Raw genomic sequence first — 15,199 nt, forward strand, 5'->3', positions numbered from 1 at the left:
TCCAGCTACTCGGGAGGCTGAGGCAGGAGGATCACGTCAGCCCAGGAGTTTGAGATTGCTGTGAGCTAGGCTGATCCCTGGGAAATAGGGCAAGACTTTCTCTCAAAAAAAAAAAAATCATAATGGGATATCATTTTACACCCACTTGGTCAAAAATTAAGAAGTCTGACAATACTAAGTGTTGGAGAGACGTGGACCAATGTGATAATTTGTATATTGCTAGTGAGAGTGTAAATGGGTACACCAATTTTGGGAAAAAAACTGGCATTATTTTGCAATGTTTAATATTTACATGACTCATAAACTAGGAAATCTATTACATTTATGTGCCCAAGAGAAATTCTTGCACATATGCACAGAGACACGTATAAGAATGTTCATGGCAACACTACAAATAGAAAATGAAAGAAACATGAAAAGAAGGGAAGGAAGTAAGAAAGAAAGAGTCCAAATGATCACTGATAGGAGAATGGGTAAATTGTGCTTTAGCCACACAATAGAATATTATGTAGCAATGAAAATAAACAAATTGAAGCTAATGCAACAACATGGGTAAATTGTTGTAGCAAAATTGTATGCAAAAATAGCAAGTCCTAGAACACAATATGTAGTTGTATACCCTTATTCTAAAGTACAAAACCAACAAACTTAAATAATATATTGTTTAGTCTAAGGTATATATTGTATAACTTAGTTTTTAAAGAAGGTATTTATTAGTAATACAGAATTCAAGATGGTGGTCATCGCTGAGGGCGAGGCAACAAAATGGGACAAAGTGAGAGACTCGGTAGCTTCAGTTTCTTAGTAATCTCATTCCTGGATCAAGTGAGTTCATGGGTGTTTAATACATGATTAAAGCAAGCTAATATAAAAAATAAATAATACAAGTTAAATAAAATTGATATGGGAAAGTGGACCCCAAAACTAGGGTCCATTTGAAGGTCAAGTGGGTTCTTGGCTTCATGCAGGAAAAAATTCAAGAGTGAGCCGACAGAGTTAGACAAAAGCAAGTTTGTTAAAGTAAGAAAAGGGAAAAAGAAGGCTGCTCCATAGGCATGGCAGTGGCTATCTTTCAGAGCAATAGGGAGCAGCAGCTTGTGAGTTTCTGGGGTCTTATTTTGTACTGTTTAATTGTATGTTATGCAGAGGGAGGATTATTCATAAGATTTCTGGGAAAGGGGTGGGGAGTTCCTGGAAATGAGGGTTCCTCCTCTTTTAAACCATTTAGGGTAACTTCTGTGAGTTGCCATGGGATTTGTAAATTGTCATGGCCCCAGTGGGAGTTTCTTTTAGTAGCTAATGTATTATAAGCAAGATATAATGAACAGTGAGGGTAACCTGAGGGCATTTTTCATGGTCATCTGGGTTCTGGCTGGTTTCTCCACTGTCCCTTGTTTTGTCAGAGACCTTGATTGGGGCTTAAGACTCTTTATTGGCCGGGCGCCGGTGGCTCACGCCTGTAATCCTAGCACTCTGGGAGGCCAAGGCGGGTGGATTGCTCGAGGTCAGGAGTTCGAGACCAGCCTGAGCGAGACCCCGTCTCTACTAAAAATAGAAATAAAAATTATCTGGACAACTAAAAATATATATAGAAAAAATTAGCCGGGCATGGTGGCGCATGCCTGTAGTCCCAGCTACTCGGGAGGCTGAGGCAGTAGGATCACTTAAGCCCAGGAGTTTGAGGTTGCTGTGAGCTAGGCTGACGCCACGGCACTCACTCTAGCCCGGGCAACAAAGTGAGACTCTGTCTCAAAAAAAAAAAAAAAAAAAAAAAAAAGACTCTTTATTGAACACGGCCTGCCTATTCCTATCTCAAAATGATTAATAAAAAAAGAAGTGCATACATAGCCAATGATGAGAGTGGGTTTTGAACCAAGGATTTTGGTTAATTTTGTGCACTGGAGGCTCCAAAAACAAAAAAGGAGAAAAATAACAACAAATAGCTAATTTACTAGTGGTTAATGTATGTTAGGCACTTTGCCAGACACTTTATGCCATTTAATTCTCACACCTCAGTAGTCATGGAGCTACTATTATTATCCTCATAGTAACATCTTGGACTAATGAGAGACAGAGAGGTTAAGCAACTTGTTTAAAATCACACAGCTGGAAAGAGGCAAGGCTAGGATCTAAACTCTGGGACCCTGACCTGAAAACTGCACCCTTAACCATCATGCTGTATTGACTCCTCTCAAAAGTAAGAAAAAAGAAATGCTCCCAACTGTAGAGGACAGATGTGTGTGATGCAGAAAACCAGGCCTGTTTATCCATGACACTATTCTTTATAAAAGCAAACAATCTGGAAAACCAGGGCTTACCAGGGGGCCAGACTCTTAGGAATAAGAAGCAGTTACACATTTTGAACATCTCAAATTCTAGCCTCCCCCGAGGAAGGATTTTAAATACAAGAAGCCATTTGGAGATGACTTGAACTTATTTGCACAAATTTCAGGGCATGTGGATAGTTTACAAACATTTCAGCAAATCTAAGTAACATTTAAGGACCCAGTCTCTAAAGCACTCACCATTTCTTGGTCTATTATAATTTTCTACCAAAGCTTCTGTTGAGGCTTTTTCACCTAAAAGCTGCCAACAAATGAATTATGCATCTGAGGACAGAGAACCGGAATTTTTGTTCTGTACTGTTTCCTCAGGGAAGTTTCTCAGGGTGTGAGCTGCAAGCTGTCGGCCTTTGAACTTGCTTCTATTGTCTTTGGAGAATAGGGTCACAGCTATTAAGGAAGGATGAGTTTAGTTCATTCGCAATCAAATGGACACACACCAAACTCGGATCAAAGAATTGCCTCTCCCCATCCTCAGAGCACTCCAGACTTAGTCTACAGTTCTAGATAATTTCTAGAAGATGTCAATGTCAATAACCCTCAATCACAAACAGATGCTTTAGAGGCTAAAACATAAGGTATGTGGATGACAAGTGCAAATGTTAACGTCCGGGTTGTCTTAACAACACTTTACGTTTCAAGTTATTTAAGATGTAAATTGTTTAAATATTGGTCTCTGTTTATGTTTTTTATTTCAATTGAAATTAAAGTTTAAAATCTTTTTGAATAAGTAATGCGTGTCTGTGGTACCAGATTCCAATGATATAAAAGGACACACAGTGATCAGTAAGGAGGCCACTCTCTCCCCACCAGGCCCCCACCCCTCCCCCTCCTGAGGTCACTGTTAACAATTTCTTACATGTCCTCCAAGGATTTCATTTATTTGCAAAAAAAAAAAAAAGGGCATGTCGTCACCACTAGTGCTTTTCTATAATCATTATTCCCAAAGAAGAGCAGTTTGTGGTTGCTTAAAAATAAAATAAAATAAATTCCAAGAAAATGTGGAAATTTTCCGTAACATGGGCTGGTGTGGGTGTGTGTCCTCAGGCCACGATTGAAAGATGATCTTTACGGGAAAATACTGGTTTGCGAAGAAGTTTGGTAGCGGTCGTGCTGAGCAAGGACGCAGGCGACCGGAGGCCGTCTCCGCTCTTCAGTCACATCTAAGATTTGCGACACATTTTGAAATTCTAGTTTCTGCCCTTGTGTCCTCCATCTTGCTCTCTTCTTTCTCGTTTACGTAACATTTTTAAATACAGTTTTCCTCCCATTTAAAAATACAAGTACACATTTTAATTATTAAATGTCATGTTTCAGCTTCTTAATTAGAACATGTCCGTTTGAAACAAGCTGATTAAAAGATGGGCAAGAGACTTGTGCATTCATTTCTCCAAAGGAGACACGCGAATGGCCACTAAGCACGCGGAGGGACGCTCGGCGACACTGATCATTCGGGAAACGCAACTCAGACCACGACGCGGCGTCCCCTGACCCACGAGGACGACTCGGGCGGACGCCCGGACACCCGGGAGGGACCCCGCGCCGGCGGTGGGGACACGATGCGGCCGCCGCGAACGCCGGGCCAGCGGCTCCTCAAAAGTAAAAACAGTCACCGGGTGACATGACCCGGCAGGTCCCCGTCTGAAAATGGAAACCAAGCAGAGGCGCGCCCGCGTCCACATCGTCACTCGCAACGGCCGGAAGGGGAGGCGGCCCGGTGTCCCGCGACAGGCGAAGGCAAACCCGGTGTGGTGTAGACACACCCGGTGTGGTGTAGACACACGTGGAATTTTATTCGGCCTTAAAAAGGAAGGAAATTCCGACCGTGCTCCGAGGTGGCAGGGGTGGACCTTGAGGACGTTACGCTAAATGAAGTGAACCAATCGCAACAGAAAGGCCGTGCAGGTTCCGCCCGCCCGGGGCCCGGGGAGCCGCGTCCGTCCCGGCGGGGCAGGCGCCGAGGTTCGCGGCGGAGCCGACGTGGGAAGCACCGCGGAACGTGCACTTGGGAACGGTTCAGTGGTGACTTTTATATTGTTTTTAACCACAATTTTCCAGGAAAATGAGTTTCTTTCACAAAATAGTATAATTGCTTGAAAATACCATCCTCATCTTTATTATGACTGTTATTCATGAGTAAAACACTTCTAGACAGTGAAATCTTTTTCATTCATTTTCACAAGTTTTGACCATGGTTTGATATGCATTCTCCTAAGTTCAGTGTTAAATTTTGATTTAGCCAGTGATAGATAAAGATCAGATTTTATGTTATTCTGCCATGTGTAATTCTCACAACTCAGAAATGCTAATTTTTAACTCTATAATAACTTTTAAATTTTGTTTTGGTGTCTTTATTTTTGCATAAAAAGTTTTATACAAGGGGAAAGAGATCTTAGTCTGAGGATACCAGTCTGGAGTTTTTAAATTTCTGGTCTGTCATGACTTTTTATTTTTTTATAGAGTCTCACTTCTCAGGTTGAAGTGCAGTGGCACAATCATAGCTCACTATAACCTCCAGCTCCTGGGCTCAAACGACCCTCCTGCCTCAGCCTCCCGAGTAGCTGGGACCCCAAGCACATACCACTATGCCTGGCTAATTTAAAATTTCTTTTTAGAGATGGAGTCTTGCTATGTTGCCCAGGCTGGTCTTGGACTCCTGGCCTCAAGTGAACCTTCCACCCCAGCCCCCAAAGTGCCAGCATTTCTCATAACTTTTAATAACTCAAAATTGTTGAAATCTTCTTAAGGAGCTGCTATCTTCTGATATGTGAAGAGCTTTCTAAAAGTAAAAGTGGAAATGTTTGTTTATTTATCTCTTTGTCGGAGGGCGGAAACAGAAGCAATGAATGATACACAGATTTAACCCTGCGTGAGGAGAAGCATTTTAACATTAGGACCTGAATTGCTCCATGAGTGATGAGTTCACCGTCCTGGGGCTGACAAAGGGGAGCCTGAGTGGTCATTGGCTTGGGACACTGTGGAAGGAATTCCTGATTTGAGAGGAGAGCTGTTCATTCTGAAACAAGGTGGGGCCAGCGGGACACGGCTTGAAGGAGAGGAATTGGTCACTTTATAAACAATTGTGGCCAAGCTCCAGGACACCCAGAGTCTTCTTGTATGTTGCTGACCTGAGACCTTTTCTCAGCCTGGGCACAGACCCTCTGGAGCAGATACTGCAGTCTCTGCGGGCCCTGCGCGTGCCTGAACCTTTGATTTCTGGGTGAGCTCAGAGTTTTTGTGGTTCTGGCTTCCCCTGGGCATGAACTGTGATGTTTTCAACATGGGCCTCAACAGAAGGGCACTGTGATTTCACCAGGAGGTCTTGTCCCAGCTCTTTCTGCACGGATAGCATCATCCTTTCTGGCTGTGCCACATCTTTGTATATTTGGGGAATTTCCTCTGTTGTGAGTACTGGCCGGAGACCAATTCCATTGGCAAGGCCAAAAATGCCAGAAAAATGGCTGCCAACTTAATAATGATATGATACCTTCTTATTACCAGGATTTTTTAATCTGTATACTCATCAAAAGTGCTTTCTCAGACTTGTTTAGACATATATCATCATATATCACTTGTGGAAGCATAAAAAGAAAAATATTATCACAATAGATTGCCTAAGTTGGTCCTGAAACTTCTCCTCCCCCAGAGTGTGATTTTTTTAGAGTCCTTGACAAACATTCTTTCCCCACACAGCATCATTGTCTGTTGCTAACCAGCTTCGGTGATGGAGCATTTAAGAGAGGGTTCTGCTATTGTCTCCTGAGGTTTCTTCCAATTGCCTGATACCAGCTTTTCAAGCTGTGGTGCAAACACTTGCTTAATCTTACCGCAAGATGTTAATGGAATATTCTCAGACAACAACCAGAGCTCACGTTCTTTCCTCGGATGGGCCTCGAGATGGTTGTGGACAGAGCTGTCTGGGGTTGCAGTTTTCCATCATGCCAACGGGAAAAAAGTTTGGGTATGTCCAGGGGACGGCAACTGCCATGTCTGTTACCTGGCCAACAGCAGCGATAAGGCGCCATCTCCTGGAAGATGCTCCTGATTTCAAAAGATGTTAAAAGTGAAAAAAAATGGTGTATAAGAATTGATGCAATATGGTCTTTCCTTTTATGGGTAAGTTAGCCAGAACTGATTCTTGTTTACATACAACTAAGAACCTTGACTGATACACTCTCTGACTCACATGGTCAAATTAAACACTCATCATACCTGGGGCCTTAAAATCAAACTCGTTTTGGGATGTGGTGCTCAGAGGATCAACACTGTGGCCACCCCGACCCCTTCTAGACTCTACCATCTAAGGCAGGACTCCCGGCTGGGGCGGGGTCCCCACTCTACATCTCAAGGGGGTCGTGTAGGGCACGGTGACCACTCAGTCTGCTAAAGCAGGTGTGTCACAATGGCCCTGGCTGCTGACTAGGCAGGGGAAATTTGGGCTTCTTGCCTAAATTCCACTGATGATTTTGGGGAGATTTCAATAGTTGATCAGCTCCTGGCTGGGGACAATTGCTGCGTGCTGAGCGTGAGGACCATTGCTTAGTTCCTCTGTCACTATTTATTTGAAACCCTCCAATTCTTTCTTTACTTTGGAATGCCTATTTTTCACATGTGTCCAGAGAACTCACTTTACCCCTACCTCACCTTTTGTCTTGGGGAACCTGTGGCAGAACAAGGTCATTTGTAACACATCTGGGGGGCTGGACATTCACCTGATCCAAGACGCCTGGACGTTTGTGCACGGGCCCTCACGGGGCTGCTGTCACACTGTTCTGATAGATGACGCTGCCGATCAGGCTGCTTACTAACATGCACTTTACTAACATACGTATCACTAAGTCATTTGACAGTTCCCATCAATTAAAAAGACACCAACACAGAATGTAGATAATGCATAGCCAGGTGCTGGGGCTCACGCCTGTGATTCCAGCATTTTGGGAGACTGAGGCGGGAGGATCACTTGAGGCCAGAAGATTGAAACCAGCCTGGGCAATAGCAAGACCCAGTCTCCACAAAAATTTAAAAAATTAGCCAGGTGGGGCTAATTGTACGCCAGCAGGTCTAGCTACTTGGGAGGCTGGGGTGGGAGGATGACTGGAGCCCAGGAGTTCAAGGTCAACCTGGACAACAAAGTGAGACCCCATCTCAAATACAAACAAACAAACAACCCTATAATGTAACTCACTAGATCAACAGAATAAAGGACACAAACCAAATAGAACTGTCAGTATATGCAGGGCCAAAAAGGTAAATGGTAACACATATTCATGAAAAAACAATCTCTTAGACAAGTAGCACCAAAGAGTATTTCAAAGGCTGTACAAGGCTGCTGGCTTTCACCATTTCTATTCAACACTGTACTAGATCCTAGAAAGCACAGTAAGATAATGACAATAAATATGAATTTGAAAAGAAATAGTGTCAAAATGCATAGGAAATATGGTTGCCTTCATAGAAAATCCAAAAGAATGTACAAATAAACTGTTATGAGTTAATGAAAGAGCTTAACAGTGTTGCTGGACACAAAATCAAAATAAACTGCATTAATATAGTCCAGTTAGGGTATCAAAAAACTAATTAGAAAATGTCCAGCAGGGCGTGGTGGCAACACCTGTAGTCCCAGCTATGCAGAGCCTGAGGCAGGAGGACGCTTGAGCCCAGGAGTTGGAGGCTGCAGTGAGCTGTGATGACGCCACGGCACTCTAGCCCAGGTGACAGAGCAAGACCCTGTCTCAAAAAAAAAAAAAAAGAAAAAAAGAAAAGAAAAAGAAGTCATCTAAATGTCAATCAAAGTGAATGTGAACAAACAAATTATGGTATACCCATTGCATGGATTTCTAGACAGCAGTGAAAATAACTACACTGGTCAACGTGGATGAATCTCATAAAAATAATGTTGGTTAAAAAAAGTAACCCACAGGCCGGGCGCGGTGGCTCACGCCTGTAATCCTAGCACTCTGGGAGGCCAAGGCGGGTGGATTGCTCAAGGTCAGGAGTTCGAGACCAGCAAGAGCGAGACCCCGTCTCTACTAAAAATAGAAAGAAATTATCTGGCCAACTAAAATATATATAGAAAAAAAAAATGAGCCAGGCATGGTGGTGCATGCCTGTAGTCCCAGCTACTCGGGAGGCTGAGGCAGGAGGATCGCTTGAGCCCAGGTGTTTGAGGTTGCTGTGAGCTAGGCTGATGCCACAGCACTCTAGCCTGGGCAACAAAGCGAGACCCTGTCTCAAAAAAAAAGTAACCCACAGAAGATTACATACAGAAGGATATCATTTATATAAGCTTTATGCAGGCCGGGCGCGGTGGCTCACGCGCCTGTAATCCTAGCTCTGGGAGGCCGAGGTGGGTGGATCGCTCGAGGTCAGGAGTTCGAGACCAGCCTGAGCAAGAGTGAGACCCCGTCTCTACTAAAAACAGAAAGAAATTATCTGGCCAACTAAAAATATATATATATACAAAAAATTAGCCGGGCATGGTGGCTCATGCCTGTAGTCCCAGCTACTCGGGAGGCTGAGGCAGTAGGATCGCTTAAGCCCAGGAGTCTGAGGTTGCTGTGAGCCAGGCTGATGCCACGGCACTCACTCTAGCCCGGGCAACAGAGCGAGACTCTGTCTCAAAAAAAAAAAAAAAAGCTTTATGCAAAATATACCAGTATTGTTTAGAGATACATACATATGTACAAAAATTATGAAGAAAGGTGTTGAGGTGATAAACATACAATCCCAGGTAACGGATACTTCTGCACAGGATGGGATGCAGGGAGGGTGGGTGTACAGGAGATTTCAAACTTTATCGACAATATTTTATTTCCTAAGCTGGTGGTGTGCGTGCACACATTCGTGGTGTTATTCTGCAGGCTGCACGTCTCATGGGGAAGAATTTTTTTAAACTGCAATGAATAGCCAGCAGGTGGCAGGGGAAGCTCGCTATCTGCTGTGTCTAGCAGCATAAAACTTTCCTAATCACATAAAAATAATACCTCCTTTAAAGACACTGATCACATATGTCACTCTCCAAAGTAAAATCAATCAGTTAGGGAAAACCATTGCTTGCTGGTTCATGCGTATCTGCATTCTAGTATACGTTTTCCTAAGAATAACATGGGGGTCTTTCTTTCAGAACTGAAGACACTTTCCAGTGGGGCAACCCTGGCTTTTATTCTCCTAGTGCCACAAGTGCAAACTTCTGTGACACAGGCTGTCACTGCAGGGCCGTGACAGCAGAGGGCCCCTGAGCACGCCCTGGGGGCAAGCGTTCCCCACGAGCGTCTTCCCCTCCTGGGTACAGACCAGCCAGGACAGAAACCTGCTTTCACAACTTCTCTGAACAACCTTCTTCTTGTCTGGGGGGAACCCGAATGCCACAGAAATGAAACATTTATCCTACTTTACGTAAAGCAACTAAGCAATACCGACTAGCTCTATAAAAAGGATCCGTCTGCACATTTTCCTAAGTAAAACAGCGATCCTCTACCCAAGAGATACTCTATTTTCTCCTAGGGCAGGGTTAGAATATTGACGATCATGGTCTTAACATACGTTTTGTGGGGCTACAGCTATTTGAAATGTGTTTTAATTGGTCAAAATTCAAAATCAGGAGAGATCACATCAAATTGAGATTTTAGGTTTCCCTTGAAAAATCAGGCATTCTGGCAACACCATTCCATGTGGTGGCCCTGTCCCTGGAAAGGGTGTGTGCAGGTCGCCCCACCCAGCCTTTTCCTCGGGGTTACTCCTTGTCTGGCCTTGACAAAGTTTCTCTCCTTGACCAAACTCTGGCCAGGGTCCTCTGAGCCCTTTCACTGCTAGACCTCAACCTCGGCCCAGAAAGAGCTGAACAAAACACTAGCATCATTTCCATCCGCTCAAGGCCACGTCCCTAGGGTGACTCTAGCCCCTCTTTACAGTGCCTGCCTGAGTAATACTCAAGGCCGCCAAACAAATTTACTGTTTGTTCCAGCCAACACCTGAAGACAGGGTCCCTGTCCCCAGCATCCGTGGGTGGGCAGGAGCCTAACTGGGACAAGCGCCAGCCAGGCCAGCCGGCAAACCTAGACGGGCTCCACGTGGGCCAAGTCCTCCCTCCCCTCACTCTCTCTCAAGCTCCAGGCCGCCTCTGTGCAGGTCCAGGCTGGGTTCCACGCATGCTGGACTCCTCCCTGTGGCCTCCGTCTGCTCCCTAAGCAGTGCTCACTGCTGGTCAGAACCTGCCCCCACCACTCTAACGAGCCCCCGCCTGGAGCAACAGCTCAACTGCGGCTTGCTGTTAACACAGTGAACATTCTCCTCCTGCCCCGTGCATGTCTCGTGTCATCCACCTTCTGTCTCTGCCCCCCGTGACGTGAGCACCTTAAGGATGCCAGATCAGTATTTCCAATCTGTTTTGTTGCCATTTTCTTAAAAATCATTCTTACCATACTTTTTTTTTAAACAGCTAAACAGAAGAAAGTAACTTAGTTTTCTTCTTTCCTCAGATACATCACCCACGTGTTGACAAATAAATGACTGAGGCAAAAATCTCAATGAGTGGAGGTTTATTGAGCCAAGATTTTGAGGACATGTCTGGGGAAAACAACCGCAGGGAAGCTGTGGCTATTTTTTCTGAAGGGGAGGTTGGGACCTTTAGCATTTTAAAGGCAGAGAGAAGGAAACAGGCAGGGGAGGTGGGGGCTGATGAGGCAGTGGCTGCATTTTCGGGAGGCCCAAGAAATCTACATCTGACATAAAATTAGAGAGTGAAGGATCATCAGTTATGTGGATGTCCCTGGGTAGGTGGAAGAATGTCTGATTCTGTCGCTTCCAGTTTTGTTACCTGTAAGATAAACTCATAACTCATTAGTAATGGAGACTCAGATAGGCTTTAGTTTTAGGTGCTAGACACTGGTCCAATTGGCATGTCTGTGGCTATGGGAGGTTAGCAAGAAAGTTCATTAATGAATGAGCTGTGGGCAGCTCTTCACGATGCCTGAGGCTGTGGTTTTCTGTTTACACCCATGAGCTTCAGAAGCTTAGGTTGCTTGTATTCTTTTCTTCTCTGAAACTTCAAGCAAATTCTCCACGAGGCTGTCACAAACTCATATGTTTGCTGGAAAGCAGCATCATCTACAGAAATTTACTATTTTTTTCTACATATGTAGAATGCATAAAAACTGTGATATTGGAGGAAAGTAAATGTTATCATCACTATACAGGACATTTACAGAAAAAAGTACTCAACTGTTAGTGTTACCAAAAACTTGGCACTTGTCCTTGAGGCCACATTAGAAGATATGAGGACAAATGGTTTGAGGAGGAGAGAAGTTTATTATTTTGCTGGCAAAGGAGGAAAAATGGTAGACCTTGTCTCAGAAGCAGAAATATGGAGCGTTTAGAGGGAGTGCCCTCAATTCTAGGTGTTGTGGTTAACTACTCTAATTGTCCCATCTCTGCCAAAGACAAAGCCCCACTGGGCCCACCTGGGGGGCTGGCAGGGCCTGGGATAAGAACAAAGGGCTTTCTCCCTGCTCCTCCCAACCGCTGGCCTAAGACAGGGATGCAGGTTTTAGTTTTCAAAAAGGAGGATGTTTTAAAGAGACAGAAAATGTTTTTGACCTTCTGTCAGGCCCTTCCCCGTTACATACTCCCCACTCTCAACTTTACACATCTGTACCTATGGAGGAGTGTTGAAACTGCCCTTTCCAAATGGACAAGGGGTGCGAGGCGAGAGCCGTGGGAAGGGCCTAAGACTAAGGCACAGGCCTAGCCGGTGGGACCAGCCACTTCCCCCTTTGCTTCTCTGTAATTGCTGCCTGGAGCCACACGGCTGGCGGTCACCAATACTCTTAGCTTTCTCCTCAGACAACAGCACCTTTCCAAACCTCAAGGTGGTTTCTGAGGTATCTTCTGGCCCCGCATTCCAGTGAACAGCTGACCCACCTTGGGGGCCCATACCAAGAAGCTGGCTGAACTGGTATTGCGACCCCCATCCAAGAACCGACCCAGCAAAGAAGACAATTTCTACACCTCTGTGGTTCCGCCCTGAGCCCAGCCAATCAGCAGACCCAACTGCCTAGCCTTTTGTCCACCACACTGTCTTTAAAAACCCTTTCTCCCAAATTTTCGGGGAGATGGATTTGAGAAATCACTCTTATGTCCTCGCATGGCGCCTGCGATATTAACCCTTTCTCTGCTGTAACCCCTGCTGTCTCAGTGTATCGGCTTCTCGGGCAGCGGGCAGTGAACCCGGGTGAGCGGCAACACTGGGTGTGGGGATCACTTTTTCCTCTTCCTGCTCATGTGTATTTTCTGCACAAATGTGTAGTAGTAGTAAAATAAGGGGGGGAAAACCAATAAAAGATATTTGAAAAATGCAAGTGACCAAATTATATAGTTTTTATTGTGGAAATTCTGAAAACATTACATAGATATTTAGAAAAAGACTTCAGAGGCAAACTTTTGAGGGGCATTTTTTATTATAAATTTAATATGGTTGATTAATGAAAAATGACAATGAAGTACCAAGAAAATGTTTGTCAATATAAAAATTTTAGCAGCATTTCCATAGTTTCAGGCTCTAACATTCGTCGTACTTCCTCCCTCCTGCTATCAATAAAGAAGAGAACCCAATGGGATTACAGTAGAACATCAGGACGTGCAGCTCAGCGAAGGCCTCAGAGAAATCCTCAAATCCAGTGTATTTGCTGCTATTTCAACTCTCTTCCCCTGCCCCACATTTCTACAATGTCAAAGCACATGAAAAGCCTCATCTGCTTTAACATTTGACATGAGAACTCCGTTCTTCAGGCTGCAGGGAGAACAGGGGTGAAAACTGAACTGCACTTGATACGAGTGCTCAATCACACAGCCTCCCAGCCGCACGTTCTCCACGCCGGTGACAAGGGAAGGTGACGAGGGAAGGCCACCGCGGGCTGTGTGGGATTTGCCGTGTGGTGACAGCGGCGCTGCTGGTGGGAGGGGGCCACAGTGTGGCCTGTGCCAGGCACCCGGTGGTCCTGCTGCACCCGGGGAACAGTAGTGATCGTGAGGAGGGAGACAGACAACGCGAAGACGTAATACTGGCAAACTACTCCCCTGCGTCTTTGGTACTTTCCAAAATTCTCTGATCAAAAAAGTATAAGAGAAGCACATCATTAAAAAAATTACAGTTTTAAGTATTTACAAAAGCAATGCTGATATATTACAGAATAGTCAATACACAGCATATGAACAAATTCTTCAGTGAAAGCACTTGTGGCCTTGTCCCGGCGCCGTGACCTTCGCACACCCCCAGGCGGTATCAGTCTGTTTCTCACTTGGCTTACAGTAGATCAGAAGGGAAACGTATCATTTGGAAGAAAAACATTTTCCAATCAGAACTTTCCTTTTAAAAGGCTCTTAAAATTTGCCACTGAAATTGTTTATGTACAAGATTTACGGAAAATTGAATTCTAGGCAATGATCTTCACTCCCATTTTGAGTATGTTTGCAATAGTGCTACCTATTCTATGTGTACAATATATATTTAATATGTAAGTAACTGCACCACTTTATGTCACCACGATACCGTGTAATACATATTATTATGTACAGCAGTTAAGTTAGCTCTGGAAGGACAATCTCTGCAGCCTGGGTGAGTGACGTGGCAGGGAACCCTCTGAAGGGGCTGTGGAGAGCTGGTCACAAGACAGCCACGTGTGGCCGGGACGTGCACACGAGGGCACACACCTCCCACACACCCACGTCAGACCTTGCTGTTTCCGGCTGCCAGAAGACAGGTCACACATACGGCAAGATCCCATACATGAGGAGCGCCATGATGGCCGCGCTGAACAGCCCCGCCACGGGCACAGTCACAAACCAGGCCACAAAGATGTTCCGGAAGAGGCGCCAGTCCACAGCTTTCCGAGAGCGGATCCAGCCCACGGCCACCACCGAGCCCACCTGCAGGAAAGAGGCCCACAGGTTACAGGTGAGACACCAAATCTACACTCAACCAACGTAAATGGGTTAATCTCAGAAACAAGCTACATGATAAAATTACCGAATCTTTCCCCTAAGTTTGGTAAAGCTTTTAAAATAATTTAGATTTTAGGTTTAATTGCTTTAGGATTACTTTATTCAGTATACAGTTCTGATGCACTTTCTACCTATAGAGCGGGAGCTCTATTTGAGTGGAAGTTAGGCCAATTAAATGTTTTCTATTCCTGCTAAACCTTATCAACGAACTACTAATGTCCTTGTTTTAAATATTCCCTCATAGCTTACTGCTTATTACAATATGTGAATCTGATTTTTTTGTATGATGAAATGGCAGTAATGAATCCTTCTCTTAGAATAACAGAATCCTGAAATGTTGCGGCTGGAGAAGACCTTGGGAAACATCTAGTCCAGTGGACTCGTTCTCCACAGGGTAAAACAGGATCACCTTAGGGGATGGGAGGAGAGATTGTGAATCAGGGGCAGGTTGAGAACTAGAACTCAGGCCTCTTGATTTCAAACTGGTTTTCTCCACCATCTCTGCAGCCCTTAGGCTTTAGCTAATTAGAATAAACAAATGAATAAACAAATAAATAAATAAAAAGGATCATGAATATTATTGAATCTAAACTGTCAATCATGACTCACAAAATTAGATACCTGAAAATCAGAATGTTAACCCTGATTCAAGTATTTTTCTAAACACTTGCAGTTCATTTATGGTTTGTTGAAATTTTAAAAAGGAAAAAAGATATAATTTAGAACATTGAAATCATAAGCAAATACAATGCCCGTAACATGTCATGTCTCACGTGGGGACTGGTTAAGCTCAGAGAGAGTTCAGCAGGCTGCCCCATGGTCACATGCGAGGTGGATTTTGAAAATCTCCATAAAATATG

At 44.4% G+C, this 15,199-nt stretch overlaps 1 protein-coding gene across 16 annotated transcripts in view; it reads right to left on the reverse strand.

Annotated features, from left to right (window-relative positions):
- Window positions 1–10,864: 10,864 nt before the first annotated feature.
- SLC20A2 (solute carrier family 20 member 2) overlaps window positions 10,865–15,199 on the reverse strand; it is a 103,955-nt gene continuing 99,620 nt past the window's right edge. For 13 of the 16 annotated variants that reach the window (XM_045535704.1, XM_045535703.1, XM_045535700.1 and 10 more), the window contains one exon: window positions 10,865–14,264. In XM_045535704.1, the coding sequence (XP_045391660.1) occupies window positions 14,100–14,264 (165 nt within the window). In that variant the 3' untranslated portion in view covers window positions 10,865–14,099. The remainder of the gene's footprint in view (window positions 14,265–15,199) is intronic. The other 3 variants (XM_045535706.1, XR_006730940.1, XR_006730941.1) reach the window with 3 other exon arrangements.

Source organism: Lemur catta, chromosome 22 (assembly GCF_020740605.2).
Source record: "Lemur catta isolate mLemCat1 chromosome 22, mLemCat1.pri, whole genome shotgun sequence".
Lineage (NCBI taxonomy): Eukaryota > Metazoa > Chordata > Mammalia > Primates > Lemuridae > Lemur > Lemur catta.